The 25,787-nt window shown below is 48.0% G+C and overlaps 1 protein-coding gene across 1 annotated transcript in view; it reads right to left on the bottom strand.

The window, feature by feature from the left end:
* LOC147116292 (mixed lineage kinase domain-like protein) overlaps window positions 1–25,787 on the bottom strand; it is a 69,328-nt gene that overhangs the window by 21,345 nt on the left and 22,196 nt on the right. Inside the window, exons 2-5 of the mRNA XM_085991123.1 lie at window positions 23,460–23,924; window positions 18,780–18,908; window positions 15,088–15,265; window positions 14,891–14,988 (exon numbers count right to left, since the gene is read on the bottom strand). Coding sequence (XP_085847249.1) covers window positions 14,891–14,988; window positions 15,088–15,265; window positions 18,780–18,908; window positions 23,460–23,916 — 862 coding nt within the window. The 5' untranslated portion in view covers window positions 23,917–23,924. The remainder of the gene's footprint in view (window positions 1–14,890; window positions 14,989–15,087; window positions 15,266–18,779; window positions 18,909–23,459; window positions 23,925–25,787) is intronic.

The following is a 25,787-nucleotide window of genomic DNA, read 5'->3' as shown; positions in this document are numbered from 1 at the left end:
GTCAGACAGTGAGACAGACTGGACGGAGGAGGGAGAGTCAGACAGTGAGACAGACTGGACAATGGAGGGAGAGTCAGACAGTGAGACAGACTGGACAGAGGAGGGAGAGTCAGACAGTGAGACAGACTGGACAGAGGAGGAAGAGTCAGACAGTGAGACAGACTGGACAGAGGAGGGAGAGTCAGACAGTGAGACAGACTGGACAGAGGAGGGAGAGTCAGACAGTGAGACAGACTGGGCAATGGAGGGAGAGTCAGACAGTGAGACAGACTGGACAGAGGAGGGAGAGTCAGACAGTGAGACAGACTGGACAATGGAGGGAGAGTCAGACAGTAAGACAGACTGGACAGAGGAGGGAGAGTCAGACAGTGAGACAGACTGGACAGAGGAAGGAGAGTCAGACAGTGAGACAGACTGGACAATGGAGGGAGAGTCAGAAAGTGAGACAGACTGGACAGCGAAGGGAGAGTCAGACAGTGAGACAGACTGGACAGAGGAGGGAGAGTCAGACAGTGAGATAGACTGGACAGAGGAGGGAGAGTCAGACAGTGAGACAGACTGGACAGAGGAGGGAGAGTCAGACAGTGAGACAGACTGGACAGAGGAGGGAGAGTCAGACAGTGAGACAGACTGGACAATGGAGGGAGAGTCAGACAGTGAGACAGACTGGACAGAGGAGGGAGAGTCAGACAGTGAGACAGACTGGACAATGGAGGGAGAGTCAGACAGTGAGACAGACTGGACAGCTGAGGGAGAGTCAGACAGTGAGACAGGCTAGACAGCAGAGGGAGAGTCAGACAGTGAGACAGACTGGACAATGGAGGGAGAGTCAGACAGTGAGACAGACTGGACAACGGAGGGAAAGTCAGACAGTGAGACTGGCTGGACAGTGGAGGGAGAACTGAATGTTGAGTATGGATAGACAGTGCAGAGAGATTTATTTCCGCTCCCTTTAATCTCTCTGCATTAAGTATCTCACACAATTCCTCAGCTGGGGGATGGGCAGATGATTTGCCTCGTGGGTCTGCCAAAGTCACTGTCAATGTAGCTGCCAGGAAGTGCTGGGAGATTTGCTCAGATCATCTCCTCTGCCCCTCCTTGTGCATCCACCATGCACCACCTGCCTGAGCTGGCTAAGATCACAGCTTACCACAAAGGGCAGTACAAGAACTGTACAGAATGTCAGCTGGGAGCAGATACTATGCGGGCTTGTGCTGTTAGCTGGGATCAGATGGGAAGGATCATCTATTTTCCTGTACTTTCAGCAGTGTCAGAAGAAATGGGGAAGTGGGAGCCCAGTACTTGCAGGTTGCCACATCTTATTCTAATTATACTGCCAGCACGTGCAACCCAACGAGTCCTCCCAGTGTAAAGAAAAGAAAGAACTTGTATTTCTATAGCACCTTTCACAACATCAGGACGGCCCAAAGAGCTTTACAGCCAATGAAGTACTTTTGAACTGTAGTCGCTGTTGTAATGTAGGAAACACGGCAGCCAATTTGCGCACAGCAAGCTCCCACAAATGGAAATGTGATAATGACCAGATAATCTGTTTTTAGTGATGTTGTTCGAGGGATAAATATTGGGCAGGACACCAGAGAGAACTCCCCCGCTCCTCTTCGAAATAGTGCCATGGGATTTTTTTACGTCCACCTGAGAGGGCAGATGGGGCCTTGGTTTAAGGCCTCATCTGAAAGACGGCACCGCTGACAGTGCAGCACTCCCTCTGTCCTGCCCTGGAAACTCAGCCTAGATTTTGTGCTCGATTCTCTGAAGTGGGACTTGAACCCACAACCTCTGACTCAGAGGTGAGCATGCCCCGAACAACAACTTATATTTATATAGCACCTTCAACGTAATAAAACGTCCCAAGGTGCTTCACAGGAGAATTATCAACAAAAAAAATTGACACTGAGCCACATAAAGAGATGTTCGGGCAGATGACCAAAAGCTTGGTCGAAGAGGTAGGTTTTGAGGAGAGCCTTAAAGGAGGAAAGAGAGGTGGAGAGGCGGAGAGATTTACGAAGGGAATTCCAAAGCTTAGGACCTAGGCAGTTGAAGGCATGACGATGGTAGAGCGATGAAAATTGGGGATATTCAAAAGGCCAGAATAGGCAGAGCGTAGTGGTCTAACATAGAAACATAGAAACATAGAAGGTAGGAGCAGGAGTAGACCATTCGGCCCCTCGAGCCTGTTCGGCCATTTAATCAGATCATGGCTGATCATCCAAATTCAGTACCCTGTCCCTGCTTTCTCCCCATATCCTTTGATCCCTTTAGCCTTAAGAAATATATCTAACTCCTTCTTGAATATATTTAATGAATTGGCCTCAACTGCCTTCTGTGGTAGAGAATTCCACAGGTTCACCACTCTCTGGGTGAAGAAATTCCTCCTCATCTCAGTCCTAAATGGCTTATCCCTTATCCTTAGACTATGACCCCTGGTTCTGGACTCCCCCGCCATCGGGAACATCCTTCCTGCATCTAGTCTGTCTAGTCCTGTTAGAATTTTATAAGTTTCAATGAGATCCCCTCTCATTCTTCTAAACTCTAGCGAATATAAGCCTAATCGACCCAATCTCTCTTCATACGTCATTCCTGCCATCCCAGGTATCAGTCTGGTGAATCTTTGCTGCACTCCCTTCATGGCAAGAACATCCTTCCTCAGATAAGGCGACCAAAACATCACACAATACTCAAGGTGTGGTCTTACCAAGGCCCTGTACAACTGCAGCAAGACATCCTTGTTCCTGTACTCGAATCCTCTCGCTATGAAGGTCAACATACCATTTGCCTTCTTAACCGCCTGCTGCACCTGCATGCTTAGCTTCAGCGACTGGTGCACAAGGACACCCAGGTCTCATTGCACTTCCCCTTTTCCCAATCTGTTGCCGTTCAGATAATAATCTGTCTTCCTGTTTTTGCCACCGAAGTGGAAAGCCTCGCATTTATCCACATTATACTGCATCTGCCATGCATCTGCCCAATCACCCAAGCCCTGTCCAAATCATACTGGAGTTTCTCTGCATCCTCCTCACAACACACACGCCCACCCAGCTTTGTGTCATCTGCAAACTTGGAGATACATCTAGTTCCCTCGTCTAGATCATTAATATATATTGTGAATAGCTGGGGTCCTAGCACCAATCCCTGCGGTACCCCACTAGTCACTGCCTGCCACTCGGAAAAAGACCCATTTATTCCAACTCTTTGCTTCCTGTCTGCCAACCAGTTCTCTATCCAAGCCAATACCTTACCCCCAATCCCATGTGCTTTAACTTTGCACGCTAATCTCTTATGCGGGACCTTATCGAAAACCTTCTGAAAGTCCAAATACACCACATCCACTGGTTCTCCCTATCTATTCTACCAGTTACATCCTCAAAAAATTCCAGTAGATTAGTCAAGCATGATTTACCTTTTGTAAATCCATGTTGACTTTGTCTGATCCTGTCACTGCTTTCCAAGTGCTCTGCTATTACATCTTTTATAATGGACTCTAGCATTTTCCCCACGACTGATGTCAGGCTTACCGGCCTATAATTCCCCGATTTCTCTCTACCACCTTTTTTAAATAGTGGGGTTACATTAGCTACCCTCCAATCCATGGGAACTATTCCAGAGTCTATAGAATTTTGGAAGACGACCAGCAATGCATCTACTATTTCTAGGGCCACTTCCTTAAGTACCCTAGGATGTAGATTATCAGGCCCTGGGGATTTATCGACCTTCAATCCCATCAATTTCCCTAACACCATTTCCCTACAAATACTGATTTCATTCAATTCCTCCCTCTCATTAGACCCTATGTTCCCCGACATCTCTGGGAGGTTATTTGTGTCCTCCTTTCTGAAGACAGAACCAAAGTATGTATTTAATTGGTGACGTAAGAAAACTACTAGGCACTTGGTCAGAATATTAAACAAGGCGTTAATCGACTGTTTCATAACATGGATGTCTAGTTATCCTTCACTAGTTCCTGTTTACAAGATGTCCCTGAGCAAGCTGGGCCCGTGCCCGAGTATTTATACTCTCCCTGGACAGTGCCACCAGCAGGCCGCCCAGTATATTTCATAAGTCCTTTCTACATAAATGGCACGATTTATGTAATTCTTCCCACCTGAAAGATTGGACGTCCGGTGGCTTCTTTCTACTTAATTAGGCGGACTGAGAATAGACGCAGCTGTTTGGATCTCCGTTGGTGGCCGGAAGGCACGTCTCCTCTGACCGTGTTTTGGTCCCTGGGTCGCTTAGTTCGTACCAGCGGGCTGGCAGAGTCCGTGTCGCTTTGATCGACCTGAGGGGGACTGGGGAGATCGTGGCTCCGGGTGCGTTTAGATATCTGTTGGTGGCCGGAAGGCACTTCTCCTCGGACCGTGTTTTGGTCCCTGGGTCGCTTAGTTCGTACCAGCGGGCTGGCAGAGTCCATGTCGCCTTAATCGACCTGAGGGGGACTGGGGAGATCGTGACTCCGGGTGCGGGCCCCCACAGGTGCAGAGCTGGCTTCACCCTGCCCAGTAGTCGGTGAATGACCGGCGTCCTGGCTTCGGGTGGCCATCCCGCGGGGAGCGTTCTGTTCCCCGGGTTGATCCGGCGGAATAGCTGGCAGATCCCTTGACATCCCGGGTAGGGCGTCGTCCTCAGAGGAGCGCAGGGTATCGGCGTCATTGATACGGGTCCCACCCTCGATTGGGTCCGTGGGACCGGTTGAGCAGGGAGCCAGATCCCGAAGTGACACTGCGGATTCCCGGCCATCAGGGTACCGCACGTATGCGTATGTGGGATTGACATCCGTCAGTTCCACTTCGTCGACGAGGGGATCACTCTTAGAGGATCGGACGAATCTTCAGAGCAGCACGAGGCCAGGAGCTGCCAACCATGATGGTAGGGACGTCCCAGGAGTGGAGCGACGCTGGAACCTGAAGAATCGTTCGTGAGGAGTAGCGTTGGTGGATGTAGAAAGAAGAGACCTGATGGAATGCAATACGTCAGGGACAATAGTTTCCCACTGCTGGTCTGATAGGTTGTGTGACCTCAGTGCAAGATGAACAGCGTTCCAAGTGATAGCGTTGTATCTCTCAACGTGTCCGTTTCCAATAGGATGATACGGTGTCGTTCTACTTGTGGCGAATCCCCGTTGGGAAAGATAACTTTTGAGTTCGCTTGACATGAAGGAGGGACCCCGATCAGAGTGGATGAAATTGGCCATACCGCAAAGGGAAAAGACCTGATTGAGGCATTTGATCACTGTGGAAGTAAGCATATTGGGACAGGGGAAAGCAAAGGGAAAGCGTGAATATTCGTCCACCATAGTAAGCAAGTAGGTGTTGCGCGTTGAGGAAGGCAGTGGCCCTTTAAAATCAATGCTGAGTCGCTGCATAGGCTGTGTAGCGTATATGAGCGAGCCATCCGACAGACGGAAGAATTGCGGTTTTAATTCCGCGCAAATTCTACAAGTGGAGAATGTTTTTCTCACGTCTTCCATAGAAAATGGGAGATTTTTAGGTCGCACAAAGTGTAACATACGGGTAACGCCAGGATGGCATAAGTCAGTATGAAGATCGGCAAGAGTCAAAGTTGACATGGAAGAGCAGAATGCATGCGTGAGGGTATCTGGGGCCACATTCTCTTTGCCAGGTCGATAATGTATGGTGTAGCAAAAGGCGACCAATTCCATCCTCCAGAGCTGTATTTTGTTATTCTTGATCTTAGTGCGTGACGTAATAAAACTCACTACGCACTTGGTTTGAGCATAACGCAAGGCTTTAATCAACTTGTTTCAGAACATAGAGGTCTAGTTGTACTTCACTAGTTCCTTGTCTTACAAAATGTCCCTGGCAAGCTGGGCCCACGCCCGAGTATTTATACTCCTTGGACGGCGCCACCAGCTGGTCGTCCAGCGTTATTTCATGAGTAGTTTCTTGATAAATGATGAGATTTATAACATTCTTCCTGCCTAAAAGATTTGGAAGTCCAACGACTTCCTCTTAACGGATTAGGCGGACCACGAATAGCCGCAGTCTTTTAGATTTTTGTTTATGGCTAGAAGGCACACCTCCCCGGACCGTGTCTTGGTCCCTGGGCCGCTTGATCCGTACCGGTGGATCGACAGGGCCCATGTTGCTCTGATCGACCCGAGGGAGGCTGGGGAGATCATGACTCCGGGTGCGGGTACCCACAGGCGCAGAACGGGGATTGACTGGCGTCCTGGCCTCGAGTGGCCATCCCACGGGGAGCACTTGGCTCCCCGAGTGGATCCGGTGGGGCAGCTGGCAGATCTTTCGATGTCCCAGGTAGGGCGTCATCTTCGGGGGAGCGCAGAGTGTCGGCATCATCCCCGTGGGTCCCTCTATCGGTTGGGTCCTGGAACCGGCCGGACAGGGAGCCAGGTCCCGGAGCGAAACGGTGAACTCCCGGCCATCAGGGTACCGCACGTGCGCGTATATGGGATTGACGTCCGTGAGTTCTACCTCGTCGATGAGAGGATCGTTTTTAGATGATCGGACGAATCTTTGGAGCAGCACGGGGCCAGGAGAGACGTCCCATGGGTGGAGCGACGCTGGAAGCTGAAGAATCGCTCGTGAGGTGTGACATTGGTAGAAGTAGAAAGGAGAGACCTGTTGGAATGCAACACGTCAGGGAGCATAGTTTCCCACTGCTGGTCTGGTAGATTGCGTGACCTCAGCGCAAGGTGAACAGCGTTCCAAATGATAGCGTTGTATCTCTCAACCTGTCCGTTGGGATGGTACGGTGTCGTTTTACTTGTGGTGGTTCCCCGTTGGGGGAGATAACTTTTAAGTTCGCTTGACATGAAGGAGGGACCCCGATCAGAGTGGATGAAATTGGCCGTACTGCAAAGGGAAAAGACTTGATCAAGGCATTTGATCACTGTGGAAGTAAGCATATTGGGACAGGGGAAAGCAAAGGGAAAGCGTGAATATTTGACCACCATAGTCAGTAATTAGGTGTTTCGCGTTGAGGAAGGCAATGGCCCTTTAAAGTCAATGCTGAGTCGCTGCATAGGCTGCATAGCGTGTATGAGCGAGCCGTCTGATGGACGGAAGAATTGCGGTTTTAATTCCGCACAAATTCTACAGGAGGAGCACGTTCTTTTCACATCTTCCGTAGAAAATGGGAGATTTTTAGATCGCACAAAGTGCAACATATGGGTAACGCCAGGATGGCATAAGTCAGTATGAAGATCCGCCAAAGTCGAAGTTGACATAGAAGAGCAGAATGCCTGCGTGAGGGTATCCGGGGCCACATTCTCTTTGCCGGGTCAATAATGTATGGTGTATCCAAAGGCGGCCAATTCCATCCTCCAGAGTTGTATTTTGTTATTCTTGATCTTAGTGCGTTTTCGGTTATCCAGCATAAAGGCCACGGAGCGCTGATTGGTTATAAGTGTGAAATGGCGACGAGCTAGAAAATGACTCCATTTACGTATAGCTTCAATGATGGCCGTAGCCTCCTTCTGTGAGGGTGCCAGTCAGTTCCTTTTTGTAACCTCTAGATGGCACCTTCACTTGTCAGTCTCCTGTGTTAATTGTTCCTAGTCTCTGGTGTTAATTGTTCTTAACCCTGTGTTAGTTTTTAATCAGCCTGTTAGCTGTTTATGGGTGGCACCTGGTTTTCTTGGTATATAAGTTCTGTTGTTGTTTCACTCAGTGCTCAGTCCTCACTAGGGTGAACCAGGGAGTTAGTCTTGACAATGTTCCTTGTCTTGACTCGGTTCTCTGTGTGACTAGCCTTTGCTCTATGACAGCTTGCCTTCACAAGCTGGCTGCCATAGTTCTCTTGAGCTATGTATCTAAGTCTGTGTTCTAGTTCTCTCGAGTTATGTATTTAAGTCTGTGCCATAGTTCTCTCGAGTTATGTATCTAAGTCTGTGTTCTAGTTCTCTCGAGCTATGTACCTAAATCTGTGTTCTAGTTCTCTCGAGCTATGTATCTAAGTCTGTGTTCTTGTCTCTGGATTTAAGATGTATTTAAGTCTTGTTCTGTTGAGCTGCTTGTCTTGGTAGGGTGCTGTTTGGACTAGCGTGTTGCTATGTGGGAGCCGTTGGGATCTTGTCTTGAGCTTTGCATTGGTAAGCCGATTACCCTTGGGGTAGCTTGTCTGGAGTTGTGCCTCGGCAAGCCGGTTGCCCCTTGTGGTAGCTTGTCGCAAGCTCAGTATAGACAAGTGGGCTTCCTCATGGAAGCTGTCCTGAGTTCCTATCTTGACTAGCCGTCTTGTAACTTGTCTCTAGTTCTTATGTATATTGCTGTGTCCCTTGTGTTAATCTGGTTATGTGTAAATCTAGTAAAGTTCAAACAAAGTACTGTATATTTGTCTCTTGTCTGGTTTCTGCACTTGGGTCCAGAACCTACCTCGCCCGGAGAGCACGGCCTCGTATTTATACGGCCCCGTGGCTCCCCAACCCTGACACCTTCTCGACAGGAGGATAATGGAGCTCGCTACCCTGCAAAGTTCTGGACAGAAATGCAATGGGTCAACCACCTTGATTCAAGAGATCGCCACATCCGATGCATCGCACTCGACCACGAAAGGAAAATTTTCATCAATGGAATGAAGCGTGGCTTTTTCCAGTTGTCGCTTGAGGAGGTTGAAAGCTGAAATAGCCGTTGCCTCCAATGGAAATGACTTTGCGTGAAGCAGGGGCTGGACCTTGTCGGAGAAGTGGGGTATCCACTTCGCATAATAGGTGAACATGCCGAGTGCCCGTCGAAGAGAGCCGAGATTCGTAGGGGGAGGGAGCTCCTGAAGCGGACGAAGTCGCTCCGGATCCAGTTTAATGATACCGTTGCCCACCCAGTAGCCAAGGATGTTGACTGATGGTACTGATTTCACCGATTTGGACTCATTTAAGATTAAGTTGCGACGATGGAGAACGTCAAAAAATTTCTGGAGGTTGGCATCATGCTTCTTCTGGTCGTGACCAGCAATGGTGATATTATCCAGATATGGAAAAGTGTCCGTTAAGTTCCCCTGTTTGACTAGGCTATCCATTGCCCATTGAAAGACGGCCACCCCATTGGTGACCCCAAATGGAAGGCGACAAAACTGGTAAAGCCGACCATTGGCCTCAAAGGCCATATACTTTTTGTCAGAGTCCTTTAACAGTACTTGATGATATGCGCTCTTTAAATCAAAAGTTGAAAATACCTTGTAGTTGGCATGGTTATTGACCATGTCATCGATGTGTGGTAGTGGGTAGGCATCCAGGTCGGTATACTGGTTAATAGTTTGCGAGTAATCGATGCAAAGACGTTTCTTGTGTTGCTTCAGAGGATTTTTAACAACGGCGACTTGAGCCCGCCAGGAAGATGAACATGGCTCAATGATACCGTCAGCTAGAAGGTGAGAGATTTCTGTCTCGATAAAGGATCGATCATCTTGGCTGAAACGTCCTGATTTAGTGACTATGGGCTTACATCGGGGGGAAATATTGGCAAACAAGGAGGGCTCGTCGAGCGAAGCCGCCGAAAGCGCACAAAACGGTACTTTGGACATAGTAAGATCCGGCTTTGACCCTCCAAACTCAAAAGTGAGTCTTTTGTGTTGTTTCTGGAAATCCTGTCCCAGGAGCACATCACTGCATAGGTTCTTGAGCACCCCGAGCTGGGTGGAGAAATAAGTGCGGCCATTGAGAATAAGGTCGACAAGACAAAAGCCGGAAGAATTGGTGATCAGTGTTGTCAGATGTAAGAAGTCACACAACACCAGGTTATAGTCCAACAGCTTTATTTGAAATCACAAGCTTTCGGAGCGCTGCTCCTTCTTCAGGTGAAGTGGAGAAATGCATAAAGACACAGCTTATATAGTCAGAGAATCATGTCAGATGTTTACAGCTGTTGGACTATAACCTGGTGTTGTGTGACTTCTTACATTTGTCCACCCCAGTCCAACTCCGGCATCTCCACACCAGTGTTGTCAGAGCCATTGCAGTTTCCCTGTCCGAGGGGTAAATACGCAATTTTAACTTATTGACAGCCCGCTCACTAATGAAGCTGTCAGAGCTGCATGAGTCAATTAGTGCACTTAAAATGTGTCCATTTACCGAAACCTTCGTGGCTGCATGGGACAGACTTTGGGGAAAAACAGCTGTGATGGGAGGAGGAGCAGTTTTATAGATAGCAGCTGTAACCTTAGTAGTGGCTCTTGGGGGAGGAACAGTTTTATAGATAGCAGCTGCAAAACTATCAGGGGCTCTTGACTAGTATACCTTAGAAAAGTGACCTTTCTTACTAACAGAGGCTCTTCACTGACATACCTTAGAAAAGTGACCTTTCTTACTGCAATGACTGCAGGTTGCGTTACGAGCAGGACAAAATTTCCTACAGTGGAATACACCCCCACAGAAGAAACACTTCCTTCCAGATTGCCAAGATGCGGCTAGGGCAGGGTCATCATCAGTGAGGGCTTCTAGGGTAGGGTCGCCCTCGGCTAGGATAGAGTAGTCATCAGTGAGGGCATCCGCCCGAGGCCCATTGGGGGAGTCACCAAAATTGATAGCAGCAGTCCGTGCATGCGGTAAAAGATAGGCATCTGCATTTCTTTTTGCTAAGTCCAGAGAACATGCCTGGTCATAGGCAGCTGCATTTTTTTTTGCTAAGTCCAGAGAACATGCCTGGTCATAGGCAGCTTCTAACTTGAGGGTTTGATTCTCCAACAGACGCTGGCGTATGAAAGGAGACGCAATTCCGTTAATAAAGGAATCACAAATTAATTCCTCCTGGTACTGCTCAGCTGAGACAGCTTTGAGATTACAATCCTTGTTGAGCCTGCGAAGCTTTTGAAGCAATTAGTCAAGTGATACCCCGGGGTGTTGTCGAGTTGTGGCCAGTAGATGCCGAGCAAAAATTTCGTTTGGGGCCTTAACATATAATTGCTGTAGTATTTGGATAGCGGAGTCATAGTCTACACAGTCTTCGATATAGTCAAATACATGAGGGAATACATAATTGGCAAGTATCTCTAACTTATCAGGAACATTCTCACCACACACTCTGAGGAAGTTGCTGAAGGTACGATACCAGTGTTTCCATACCTTAGCCATTGTAGGTGAATTCGGGTCCAGGTCAAGACGGGCGGGTCGGAGTAGTTTCTCCATGATGGATTGATTACTACCTCTGGTTCCCTTCTACCATTTGAGTCGTAGGCGTCTGTTCCCAAAACCACTCAGAGCGTGGAGCAGCAAACAGTCGACTAAATTGACGTAAGAAAACTACTAGGCACTTGGTCAGAGTATTAAACAAGGCTTTAATCGACTGTTTCACAACATGTAAGTCTAGTTATCCTTCACTAGTTCCTGTTTACAAAATGTCCTGAGCAAGCTGGGCCCATGCCCGAGTATTTATACTCTCCCTGGACAGCGCCACCAGCAGGCCACCCAGTATATTTCATAAGTCCTTTCCACATAAATGGCACGATTTATGTCAATTGGTCTGCCATTTCTTTGTTCCCCATTATTAATTCCCCTGATTCTGACTGCAAGGGACCTACGCTTGACTTCACCAATCTTTTTCTCTTCACCTATCTATAGAAGATTTTACAGTCAGTTTTTATGTTCCCTGCAAGCTTATTCTCATATTCTATTTCCCCCCCTCTTAATTAATCCCTTTGTCCTCCTTTGCTGAATCCTAAACTGCTCCCAATCCTCAGGTTTGGTGCTTTTTCTGGCCAATTTATATGTACTCTCCTTGGATCATATCCTATCCCTAATTTCCCTTGTTAGCCACGGTTGAGTCACCTTTTTTGTTTTATTTTTATGCCAAACAAGGATGAACAAATTCTGCAGTTCATCCGTGCGATCTTTAAATGTTTGCCATTGCCTATCCACCGTCAACCCTTTGAGTAACATTCCCCAATCCATCCTAGCCAACTCGCACCTCATACCATCGTAGTTTCCTTTATTTAAATTCAGGACCCTAGTCTCTGAGCCAACTAATTCACTCTCCATCTTAATGAAGAATTCTATCATATTATGATCGCTCCTCCCCAAGGGGCCTCGCGCAGCAACATTGCTAATTAACCCTTTCTCATTACATAATACCCAGTCTAAGATGACCTGATCTCTAGTTGGTTCCTCGACATATTGGTCCAGGAAACCATCCCGTATACACTCTAGGAATTCCTCCTCCACAGTATTGTTACTAATTTGGTTAGCCCAATCTATATGTAGATTAAAGTCACCCATGATAACTGCTGTGCCCTTATTGCACGCATCTCTAATTTCCCATTTAATTCCATCCCCAACCTCAGCATTACTGTTTGGGGGTCTGTATGCAACTCCCACTAACGTTTTCTGCCCCTTGGTATTTCTCAGCTCTGCCCACACAGGTTCCACATCATCAGAGCTAATATCCTTCCTTACTATTGTGTTAATCTCCTCTTTAACTAGCAATGCTACCCCACCTCCTTTTCCTTTTTTCCTGTCCTTCCTGAATATTGAATACCCCTGGATGTTGAATTCCCAGTCTTGGTCACCCTGGAGCCATGTCTCCGTAATCCCAATTATATCATAACCATTTACATCTATTTGCGCAGCTAATTCATCCACCTTATTACGAATGCTCCTCGCATTAAGACACAAAGCCTTCAGGCTTGATTTTTTAACACTCTTAGTCCTTTTAGAATTATTATTTACTGTGGCCCTGTTTGATTTACACCCTTGATTTCTCTGCCTTCCACTTTTGCTTTTCTCCTTCCTCTCTTTTGCTTCTATCCTTGCTTCCCTTTCCTCTGTCTCCCTGCACAGGTTCCCAACCCACTGCCATTTTAGTTTAAACCCTCCCCAACAGCACTAGCAAGCACTCCCCCTAGGACATCGATCCCGGTCCCGCCCAGGTGCAAACCGTCCAGTTTGTACTGGTCCCACCTCCCCCAGAACCGGTTCCAATGTCCCAAGAATTTGAATCCCTCCCCCTTGCACCATTCCTCTAGCCACGTATTCATCTGAAATATCCTTCTATTTCTACTCTGACTAGCACGTGGCACTGGTAGCAATCCTGAGATTATTACCTTTGAGGTCCTATTTTTTTATTTACCTCCTAACTCCCTATATTCAGCTTTTAGGACCTCATCCCGTTTTTTACCTATATCGTTGGTACCTATATGCACCGCGACAACTGGTTGTTCACCCTCCCCCTCCAGAATGCCCTGCAGCCGCCCGAGACATCCTTGACCCTTGCAACAGGGAGGCAACATACCATCCTGGAGTCTCATTTGCGGTCGCAGAAATGCCTATCTATTCCCCTTACAATAGAATCCCCTATCACTATAGCTCTCCCACTCTTTTTACTCCCGTCCTGTGCAGCAGAACCACCCATGGTGCCAGGAAGTTGGCTGCTGCTGCCTTCCCCTGATAAGCCATCTCCCTCAACAGTATCCAAAGTGGTACTTCTGTTTGAGAGGGGGATGGCCACAGGGGACCACTGCACTACCCGCCTGCGCCTACTACTCTGCCTGGTGGTCACCCATTCCCTTCCTGCCTGTGCAGCCTTTACCTGCGGTGTGACCAACTCCCTAAACGTGCTATCCACGATGTCCTCAGCATCGCGAATGCTCTAATATGTATCCATTCGCAGCTCCAGCACCGCAATGCGGTCTGTCAGTAGCTGCAGCTGGATACACTTCCCGCACACATGGTCATCAGCGACAAGGGAAGTGTCCCTGATTTCCCACATAGCGCAGGAGGAGCATGCCACGGGGCCCGAGCTGTCCTGCCATGATTTACCCTTTAATTAATTTAAATTAAATCAAATCAATCCCACTAATTACACTACAATTAAATGATATATTCAAGGGCCCTTGGTTACTAGCACTCCCTGATACACAACAGAGACCTTAGAAACTATAACCACAAAAATTAAGACCTTCTAAATTTTATAAACTATTAATCTTAACTGTCAAACTATATAGTATAAATACTCACCTGGCCGTACTCACCCAATCAGCTGCTTCCTCTTGCCCGCGCCACTTTTTGAATCATGACGTGGCTCCGGAACGCCGCCGCCGTTCTGTGAGATTGGTAAGCCTCTGTAAAAAAGCCCGCGAAAGTGAGTTTAAGTACTCACTGTACTGCCACTTTCTGTTCCTCCCGACACTGGCCTCTGAAAAAAGCCCGTGAAAGTGAGTTTAAGTACTCACTGTAACACCGCTCTCTGCTCCTCCCGACACTGGCCTCTGTAAAAAAGCCCGCAAAAGTGAGTTTAAGTACTCACTGTACCACCGCTCTCTGCTCCTCCCGACACTGGCCTCTCTAGGGGGATTAAAGGGCTGGAGGTGATTACAGAGATAAGGAGGGGAGAGGCCATGGAGGGATTTGAAAGCAAGGATAAGAATTTTAAAATCGAGCGTTGCTTAACTGGGAGCGTCACTTTCCTTTCCTCTCCTGCTGTCCTGACAGTAATGATCCTGATCCCTGGCTGGTTTTCAATCTCCTTCCTAGCCCAGGGCACTGAGGCCTATTATTGAGGCCCTACGGCCACTACAGCTGGGACCAGTTAACTTAGCACAGTCCTGGAATGGCTCGGTACCCATACCGGGCAGTACATTTACCAACCAAGCCATTGGGGCAACTCAAAACTTCACTTTCAAAGCAATACCCCAATGCTCATTAACGGTCAAACTAGACAGACAAATAGGAGAGTGTGTAATGAAATAGGGAGAGAGAGACCAGTTGGGAAAAGAGAGCGAGGAATAGGAATAAAAATGGAAAGTAGCTTTTATTTAAATTTCCTACATTACAACAGCGATTACACCTCTAAAGTAGTTCATTGGTTGTAAAGCACTTTGGGGTGTCCTTAGGTTGTGAAAGGTGCTATATAAATGCAAGTCTTTGTTTTCTGTTCTTTCATTCAATCCATGCCTGGGACTAACTTACCCGTTTGATGAATGCAGATTCCATAAATTCGCACGATGTTTGGCGATTCAAAGTGCTTCATGGTTCTAGCCTCGTCGTGAAAATTTTTCCGAATTTTCCTGCAGGGGAAGGAAAAAAGGCCAAACTATGAATTCCTGCTCTAACGCAGCAGAGAGGAAACATGCTCAGTTCAGTGAGAGTGTGTAATCCATACTCACTTCACATCGGATACCCCAGTGTTCAGAAAACGTTTAATGGCCACTGGGAATTTATGCAATGTTCCCGAGTAATATTTGGAGTTGTCAGTTTCCATGAATGGCTTGTTATGCACTTCGATGTCCTCTCGTTTTAATTCCAAAATATCCTGCACTGGGTGAACAGAAGGTTTCTCCTGGTCTACAAGAAAAGGAGAGAGACATTTCAGCACAAGGTCTGGGTAAAGGCAAGAAAATACAATTTTTGTCGTATTTTTGCTCATTTCAGTCATCGCTCCCAGGTCGGGATCAGTTAGATGCAGAGTACTGCTCCCTCTACTCTGCCTCAAACAATCTACCACAACCCCAACCTTAGAAGACCACCCCCTATTTCCCACACCAGCCGTCCTATGGCCTCTCTGAGTGAATTGCCAATTTAGTGCCCATGCCCATTGGATTGAGACTGCCCAAACTCATTTAGTATAGCCACCAGCAGAGAAAGTAAACCCTCCTCCCATCAATCTGGGCTGGATATAAACCCAGATCATGGAGGTGAAAAGGCAGTGTCCAGCATAAGATACCATCCTGCATGCGCTGGATGCAGGGATATGGAAGCAAGGGCTGGGGACTCTGTGAGGGGCAGTGGCAGGGGCTGGAGCTCAGATATATACACCATCAATTATTATTTTCCTGCTATTGACCCGTTAAGAGTCTCATTAGCTTTTTAGTGGATACCGCAGCTGTTCTGTGTTGAAAGCAGAGTGAGTCCTGTTACTAGGATTCCAGTTTGAGTAAATCAGGTTAATTTACTGAACAAATAACTAGCCCCATTGTATTTGACATTTTCTTGTCATGCAGATGCACAGAAAGAAGACCACCGAAAATGCTTCTCAGCCAGCAGCTGTCCTATTCCAAAAGGTGGTGACTTGTGCTGAGAATGGTTGCCTGAGTGAAGGAGCCATTCTTCATATATGGGTCTGGATACTGAGTGTCACTGGGCTTTTCAACTAGGCTTAATCCTGTACACACCTGACCTCCACACAAACTTGTCATTGTTCTTGACAAGATCTGGGATCAGAATCCTATTTTGCTTTGTGACTTTATCTGGGTTGGAGTGTTACCCGATTCCATGACTGGGTCGGGGATTGGGGTGTTAGTCGGTTCTGTAACTGGGTCGGGAATTGGGGTGTTAGTCGGTTCTGTAACTGGGTCGGTGATTGGGGTGTTAGTCGGTTCTGTAACTGGGTCGGGAATTGGGGTGTTAGCCGGTTCTGTAACTGGGTCGGTGATTGGGGTGTTAGTCGGTTCTGTAACTGGGTCGGTGATTGGGGTGTTAGTTGGTTCCGTAACTGTTGTATCCGTGTGTTAATGGAGACACGGAATGCAGGGGTAGGTTTCACAGGTGTTTACTGAACAAAGTCTGGAGGTGAACTAACAGATACAAGACACTATACAGGCTTATATAGCCCGAGTGGCCATTACCGGCATTACAGTATACAGGGGCTCTTAAAGGCACATACACCACAGTAACTGGGTCGGTGATTGGGGTGTTAGTCGGTTCTGTAACTGGGTCGGCGATTGGGGTGTTAGTCGGTTCTGTAACTGGGTCGGGGTCGGGGTTGGGGTATTAGTCGGTTCTGTAACTGGGTCGGGAATTGGGGTGTCAGTTGGTTCTGTAACTGGGTCAGGAATTGGGGTGTTAGTTGGTTCTGTAACTGGGTCAGGAATTGGGGTGTTAGTTGGTTCTGTAACTGGGTCGGGGATTGGGGTGTTAGTCGGTTCTGTAACTGGGTCAGGAATTGGGGTGTTAGTTGGTTCTGTAACTGGGTCGGTGATTGGGGTGTTAGTCGGTTCTGTAACTGGGTCGGCGATTGGGGTGTTAGTTGGTTCTGTAACTGGGTCAGGAATTGGGGTGTTAGTTGGTTCTGTAACTGGGTCAGGAATTGGGGTGTTAGTTGGTTCTGTAACTGGGTCAGGAATTGGGGTGTTAGTTGGTTCTGTAACTGGGTCAGGAATTGGGGTGTTAGTTGGTTCTGTAACTGGGTCGGGGATTGGGGTGTTAGTCGGTTCTGTAACTGGGTCAGGAATTGGGGTGTTAGTTGGTTCTGTAACTGGGTCGGGGATTGGGGTATTAGTCGGTTCTGTAACTGGGTCGGGAATTGGGGTGTTAGTTGGTTCTGTAACTGGGTCGGTGATTGGGGTGTCAGTTGGTTCTGTAACTGGGTCAGGAATTGGGGTGTTAGTTGGTTCTGTAACTGGGTCGGTGATTGGGGTGTTAGTCGGTTCTGTAACTGGGTCGGCGATTGGGGTGTTAGTCGGTTCTGTAACTGGGTCGGGAATTGGGGTGTTAGTCAGTTCTGTAACTGGGTCGGCGATTGGGGTGTTAGTCAGTTCTGTAACTGGGTCGGTGATTGGGGTGTTAGTCGGTTCTGTAACTGGGTCGGGAATTGGGGTGTTAGTTGCTTCTGTAACTGGGTCGGTGATTGGGGTGTTAGTCGGTTCTGTAACTGGGTCGGTGATTGGGGTGTTAGTCGGTTCTGTAACTGGGTCGGGGATTGGGGTGTTAGTTGGTTCTGTAACTGGGTCGGGGATTGGGGTGTTAGTCGGTTCTGTAACTGGGTCGGTGATTGGGGTGTTAGTCGGTTCTGTAACTGGGTCGGCGATTGGGGTGTTAGTCGGTTCTGTAACTGGGTCGGGGATTGGGGTGTTAGTCGGTTCTGTAACTGGGTCGGCGATTGGGGTGTTAGTCGGTTCTGTAACTGGGTCGGGGATTGGGGTGTTAGTCGGTTCTGTAACTGGGTCGGGGATTGGGGTGTTAGTCGGTTCTGTAACTGGGTCGGGGATTGGGGTGTTAGTCGGTTCTGTAACTGGGTCGGGGATTGGGGTGTTAGTCGGTTCTGTAACTGGGTCGGGGATTGGGGTGTTAGTCAGTTCTGTAACTGGGTCGGGGATTGGGGTGTTAGTCGGTTCTGTAACTGGGTCGGGGATTGGGGTGTTAGTTGGTTCTGTAACTGGGTCGGGGATTGGGGTGTTAGTTGGTTCTGTAACTGGGTCGGCGATTGGGGTGTTAGTCGGTTCTGTAACTGGGTCAGGGATTGGGGTGTTAGTTGGTTCTGTAACTGGGTCGGGGATTGGGGTGTTAGTCGGTTCTGTAACTGGGTTTGGGATTGGGGCATTAGTCAATTGTGTGACTGGGTCTTGGATGGGGAAGTTAGTCGGTTCTCAGGTTAAGGGGTCGGCCATTTAGGACTGAGATGAGGAGAAATTTCTTCATTCAGGAGATTGTGAATCTTTGGAATTCTCTACCCCAGAGGGCTGTGGATGCTCAGTTGTTGAGTATATTCAAGGTTGAGATCGATAGATTTTTGGACTCTAAGGAAATCAAGGGATATGGGGATTGGGCAGGAAAGTGGAGTTGAGGTCAAAGATCAGCCATGATCTTATTGAATCTGCAGGCTCCAGGGGCCGTATGGCCTACTCCTGCTCCTATTTCTTATGTTGACTGGGTCTGGATTGGACTGCTAGTCAGTTGTGTGACTGGGTGTGGATTGGGGTGTTAGTCGGTTCTGTAACTGGGTCGGGGGTTGGGGTGTTAGTTGGTTCTGTAACTGGGTTGGGGATTGGGGTGTTACAGACTACTTGGCTCAGCTCAGTAAGAAGCTAATTTAATTTTTTTGCTGAATCAGTTGCAGAACATTTCCCCCTTATGCACTCACATGACTCAATTATATGTTTGATGTCCTTCAAGTCCATTTTCATTTCCTCCATGCCATCAGTCACAGTCTCCATGCCATCAGCTACAGTCTCCACGGCCTGTTGGATCCTCTCCTCCATTGAATGCAATGCTGCCAAATAAGAGGAAGTCAAGAGCTCTTAAGAAACTCAAATCTGCTGAATTTCATTCTCTCACCAGGAACAATGAGAACACATAAAACTGAGAGAGAAATAATCACATGCAAAAGGCATCTGGTTTCACACTGCTTTAAAGGGATGCATCTTCCTGGAAACATGTTTGGCATTTTTTTATATTTTGGGGAGGGAGAAGTACCAGAAGTTTCCATCACTGCATCATGTTTGTGAACAGATGAGAAAGGATTTGCCAAGCATTTCCCCCCCATGAAAATTGTGCCCCTTTACTTTCTCTTTTGTTTCCTTGGCCCCTGGCATGTTTTAGGATTCTTTGACCATTTTTCCACAGATGTATGAAAGAGTTATTTTAAAATGTGTCTCGAGTTAAAATTGCTTTAAAGTGGTTACGTTCTCAGGACAGCTCCGTGCTGCAGTGTGAATCCACAGTCAGCTGAAACGTGATTAATATGCTCAATGGGAAGTTACCCATCGCAATAATTGAACAATTATTAATTCATTAGCTTGGTTGGGTATTGCGGACGAATCCTCGATCATGGTGTTGGAAATCCCTTTGACCTTTGTTGGTCCGTGCGAGAAACTTTTCAAAATCAGACACCAAGAGGCAGAAAAGCAGGAGACTGAAAGCAGAGAGGTTCTGCCCTGGGCTGCAGAATAGGCAGAGAGATTATTCTGCTGAAGTTAAGTAAGGTAACCCACTGGCGTTGGACATGATCTTCACTGCACGTCAATTACAAGAGAAATGCAGGGAACAGCACCAACCACTGTACATGGCCTTCTTTGATCTCACAAAGGCCTTCGACACTGTCAACCGTGAGGGATTATGGAGTGTCCTCCTCAAATTCGGCTGCCCTCAAAAGTTTGTCACTATCCTCCGCCTGCTTCACGACGACATGCAAGCCGTGATCCTGACCAACGGTTCCACCACAGACCCAATTCACGTACAAACCGGGGTCAAGCAAGGCTGTGTCATCGCACCAACGCTCTTCTCAATCTTCCTTGCTGCAATGCTCCATCTCACCCTCAGTAAGCTCCCCACTGGAGTGGAGCTAATTTACAGAACAAACAGGAAACTGTTCAACCTCCGTCGCCTCCAGTCCCGATCCAAGGTCGTCCCATCCTCTGTCATCGAATTACAGTATGCAGACGATGCTTGTGTCTGTGCTCACTCGGAGGTCGAACTCCAAACCATCGTAAACACCTTCACCGAAGCATACGAGAGCATGGGCCTTACACTAAACAGCCGTAAGACAAAGGTGCTCTACCAACCTGCCCCCGCCACACAGTGCTGCCCCCCGATTATCAAAATCCACGACAAGGCCTTGGACAACGTGAACCACTTTCCATACCTCGGGAGCCTACTGTCAACAAGGGCAGACGTCGACGACGAAGTCCAACACCGCCTTCAGTGTGCCAGTGCAGCCTTTGGTCGCCTGAGGAAGAGAGTGTTTGAAGACCAGGGCCTAGAAATTCACTATGGCCCCGCCAGCTGGCTGGCGCCCAGAAGTTAGCGCTGGGCGGGAAGCCTATAGCGATCGTCAGATATTCATTGTTAGCGCCCCAATTCGGAAGCGGGCGCTATACCAGGGTGTGCCCGCCTCCGCTTGGGGCGCTGACACTGAATATCAGCGCTCTTGGTGCCGCTGCGCCAGCCGCTGCGGAGCGGCAGGCTGCGGTACTGCAGGCCTCCTCCTTCTCTTAAGGGGGAGGTGCCTGCAACAGCCGGAGCCCCGATCGCGAGTGCCGGCAAAAGAGCCCGGCACAACGGAGAAGTGCCGGGCTCCCGCAAACCAGCCGGCAATGCCGCGGGGGGGGTGGTGGAGGAGGCCGGGGAAGGAGGTGCGGGCAGGCGGCCGCCGAAAAAGCGGCCGGCCGCACCTTCCCCTTTAAAGTGCCCCACTAAGGATTCAGCACGGCCCCGTTTTCTGGTCGCTGTTTGCGGCCGCTTCGGAGGAGGCGGCCGCAACTAAATATGGGGATCGGGCCGGTTTCGGGGCGGTACCGGGGCACTGCGCACACTGATGACATCATCGGTGCCGGCGCAGCGCTAACGGCTACCGCCGCCAATACCGCTGCGCTGAATATCTGCGCTAACTCATTTTTGGCGCAAAATCACTCTTTAGGCGTTAACTGGGCGCAAAGCTGGCAGCGCCTTAATGAATTTCTAGGCCCAGGACCTCAAACACAGCACTAAGCTCATGGTCTACAGGGCAGCAGTGATACCTGCCCTGCTGTATGCCTCAGAGACATGGACCATGTACAGCAGGCACCACAAAGCACTGGAGAGGTACCACCAACGCTGCCTCCGCAAGATCCTGCAAATCCGTTGGCAGGATAGGCGCACCAACGTCAGTGTTCTTGCTCAGGCCAACATCCCCAGCATCGAAGCTCTGACCACGCTCAATCAGCTCCGATGGACGAGTCACATTGTCCGCATGCCTGATACGAGACTCCCAAAACAAGCGCTCTACTCGGAGCTCTGGCACGGCAAGAGAGCCCCAGGTGGGCAGAGGAAACGCTTCAAGGATACCCTCAAAACCTCCTTGAAAAAGTGTAACATCCCCACCGACACCTGGGAATCCCTGGCCCAAGACCGCACAAAGTGGAGGAGAAGCATCCGGGAAGGCGCCGGACACCTCGAGTCTCTTCACTGGGAGCAAGCGGAAACCAAACGCAAGCAGCGCAAGGAGCGCACGTCAACCCAAGCACCCCACCTACCCGCCCCTTCAACCACCATCTGCCCCACCTGTGACAGAGACTGTAGGTCCCGCATTGGACTAATCAGCCACCTGCGAGCTCAGTTTTAATGTGGAAGCAAGTCATCCTCAGTTCCGAGGGACTGCCTAAGAAGAAGAAAAAAAGAAGCACTGTGGGTTCTTTATTTTGAACCATTACACGAATTTAAGTTGTCCTGATCGTACTGTGATTCGGATTATACCCATTACGCTGTACATTTCATCTTACCGTGGAATAAAACACCTTAGAATTCAAACCAAGCTTCACCTTGTCGCATATTATCTCAATCCGCCTTCAAAGGGATTGAAGGACCACATGCGCGTGAGACGTGGAATTTAATTGTTGCGTCCCTGGGGTTGCACTACTGATATTGGGCAATGTGAGTCAACTCCCTTAAAATGAAGATGTTCAGACTACCTACGGGAGTGATTGACGCCACTGAACTCAAGAAGGAGTCTACGAGAGACCACATTTGTAACAATTTAATTATTTTACACTAATCCAAATTGAGATGCCTGTGTGATTGAACCAATTACCTAAATAATCCAAATTCTTCTCAATATGTTTGCACGGTTTCTCCTATTTGAGTAACTTGGAGATTTTAGTTATGATACCCTTGTCCTAGATCCGTTGGTGGAAAAAAAGGCGATTGAACAGGCTGCCCAATATTTTGTCCTAGTGGACCACTTAGTTGCTTATAATGAAATCCTGCAGATCACCTATAAACACAGGTAATGTCACACTAAACACTGTGTCTAAAATACAAACTAAATCCCAGTGGGCGAGAGATTGAGGAGGAAGGGCTGTAACATTCCCTCCTGAGATGTTTCTTAGCTCGATGTTTAGACCACCCTTGTATTGGCTGGGATTTCCTGCATTTGCAGTTTCTGGGCGTTCCCCAAACACCCACAGCACAGAGCAACTGGCATTGTATTTCTGGTTCAGGCTTATTGTAGCCCCTTCATCCGATAAAACAAAGGTATTTATTTGCATCTCTGGATGCCCTTGATTTACTTCCCTAGTACCTCCTTCCTTCACCTCTTCGGCTAATGTAGTAATTGAAATCACATTTCCCTACATAACAGCAGTCGCTGCACTCCAAAAGTATTTTATTGTGGGAAGCACTTAAGATTTTTTTGACGTAAAAATTATCTATATAATTTAGTCTCTGCAGGGTTCAAAGGAGGGACTAATTTGTCCATTGGCTGCGTCCTAGTTACACCATTGCTATTTCTGCTTGTATGTTTTATGGCACTGGGTTCATCTGTTTGAGCTTCAGGAGCCTGGCGCTCTGGAAATATCTGTTCCCAGAGTTGCTCCTCATTAGTGGATTTGGAATTCATCCATCAATAAGAGAGGAGCATGTAGAACCGGCCATTCTTCACCGCAGGAACTATTCAAGTCAAACAGCTAAACCCAGCAACATAACAGAATGAGAAATAGTAATGGAGTGGACAGCCGTAGAGGGAGGGTGACTCACCAAGACTTCAGGTGCCAGATTGCAAGGGCTTGTCATTTTAACTTAAAGATATGGTGATAAGGTGTGATGGTGGGATTGAAACCAACCAGAAAAGGGTGGGCTGAACGGGCCAGGACAGGAGTAATTACAGAGGTAGGATGCCACTCCTCCTCACACTATCCAACACAAACTCCTTTCCCACATTAGACAGCTGTAAATGTATTTGGGGTGCAATCATTCTGAACATTACTTACAATGTGTAATCTTTCTGTAATGCCCCCTAATAATCACAAAGTAATATCAAAACCAAAAGGAGCAAATTTAACAATGTTACCTTCCTCTAATTTCTTTGCCACCATGTCCAGATGTCTCTGATCTTCCTCTACATCTTGCTCATCTTCCTTCTTCCTCTGGTTGCCCTTAAATATACTCAACAGCATTTTGGTCTGTTCAGTGTGCAAGGCGAGGTTCAGGGCCACAGCAGCATCGTTCAGTCGTTCGTTGAGATGATTGAAGTCTTCCTTGATCTCATAAACCTTGAAGACCTTGGAGAACCTGTTCTTGTTGGTGAAAGACTCAATAAAATCCTTTGCACTCTCCAGAATCCCCATCAGCTCCTTCAGAACCTTTGTTGTGCCAGTCAGGTCTTCACGCTGGATGCTCTGCACAGGTTCCAGGAGGGATTCGATCCGAACCTTCAGACGCTGGCATCGCTTGTGATTCATTTTTGCCTCATTGCAGAGAGAGTAAATAACCTTAACCACATCAACAATCTTTTCAACATAATCCATACTGTTACCTGCAACGACAGAAGATCATCATCCCTACCTTATCACTCAGAATGGATTGAGTGTTAAATGCGTGCTCCCTGAATTACTAGGGACGGACTAGACCTGGCGGTGGCCCTTCACTCCATCATGAACAGGCTGGCTGCCATCTGGCAAAAGCATAGAGAGCAGAGTTTACTACAGTGTCACCTATTGGAGTTAGCCCATTCCTCTGGTTACAAATCCCAGCTGGGTGGGGAGGAGAACAGAAAATATGTTTGTTTTTCTAAGGCCACTATCTCCACATTAGTACAGTATTAACACACATGCTAATGGAAAAATTTTTTCAATCCCAGCTTTCATTATCATAGAATTATAGAATCTTACAGCACAGAAGGAGGCCATTATGCTTCACGCCAGCAGGAAATGAAGCTAAATAAGCCAACAAGCATGCTTCTGCACCTTCAAAAAGATCATGCCTGAGGCAGATCCCTTGGTTGTTTACTGGGTAACTGCACCATGTGGTGTGGTACTAAACCAGACAGGGAGGAGAATAATCAGCCAGGGCTCTTGTTCCTGATAGTGCCGACTGACTGCTGCTGGAATGTTGTCTTTGGGCATTGAATGAGGGCAGGACTGCCAAGTTCACATAGCTAGCTGACGCTGACTGGTTATGCTCACGAATGAAGGATGGTAAATTGGGTGAGATGCCTCTCCCACAAAACCATACTCCAGTGCCTCGGGAAAGTATTTCATTTTTAATACTTCTGCCATTTGCCCCTGAAGCACTTTGTAAGCAATCAGACTAAAGCATGTTGGCTGCTATGGAACAGCACTATTTGCTGTGGTCCTATCATGGAGCATGCTGGGTTCCCACCACTAGTTGTTACCATGGAAACTCCTTCAACCTTGGCTCACTGGAAATCCTGTTAAGCTCTGGTTTAACCCTGTAGATCAGCACTAGAACATCTGTCCTTCTCCTCCTACCAGCCACTCTGCCTAATCATACTCCCCATCATCCCAGAGAGTACCCAGTTATTGGCTGAGAACTGTCCAGAAACCAGTGACATTACCCACTGAGTTTATTGATAAAGTTTCATTCATCTACGGTATCAAAAATAAAAGATCACATGCTCCCCCGATAGTTCAGCGAGTTGATAACCGCTGGGGGGGCGCATAGGGTTAATCCGACTGCTTGCTTCTCTTCCGCTGTACTGTGTGCACCCAGGTAACCTTGAAGAGAGATCACACGGTGCCCACCAGTACACTAGAAGCCTTTGGTGACTGGTGGGCACCACTGGATATGGGTTGTCTGATAGATGGGCAAAGTAATATTGTGATTTAATATATTTTACTTTGTTTGGGCCAACTGTATATTAGTGATGCCTGCTTCTAGCCAGGGAGGGCATTTGTAGAATGTATTCCTTTGTTGGAGGCACCGGGTTAGCCCCAGTGCCACTTTACTGGCCCTTCAAACGGGTCTCAGTGAGTTGCTAATGCATTGGCACAAAAAGAAGGTCCGGAGTTCAAATCCCCCATCTGTGCTGAGTCAGCCAATCGCAGGTAGTGTGCAACAACTGGCCAGGGTTCCTTGCTCTTGATCACTATCCAGTAACCCTGCTCGATAGTGCATGTGTAAGGACTCTGGGTGAGGGCAGGATCAGACTCGGCTGTCATGATCGAATATCCTGTCAAGACTCACATGTATAACAAATAATGGCCACTCAGACAAGATACTGGAGAAAAGTGATAAAAAAAAGAACATATAAGGTGATTTTACCAAACCCTGCCCGTCAAGTATTCAAAGGTACAGAGGGTGAGCAGGAAAATAGGATTAGATCAGGTAGCTCCTGTGGAAAAGAAGCTTCTGTGCAGACTTGTTGGGTCATGAATTG

The sequence above is a fragment of the Somniosus microcephalus genome, chromosome 6 (assembly GCF_052327205.1).
Source record: "Somniosus microcephalus isolate GS21.2 chromosome 6, FLI_Smic_1.0, whole genome shotgun sequence".
Classification (NCBI taxonomy): domain Eukaryota; kingdom Metazoa; phylum Chordata; class Chondrichthyes; order Squaliformes; family Somniosidae; genus Somniosus; species Somniosus microcephalus.
Note: the sequence above shows the minus strand (reverse complement) of the source record. Positions and strands in the feature narration are given on the sequence as shown.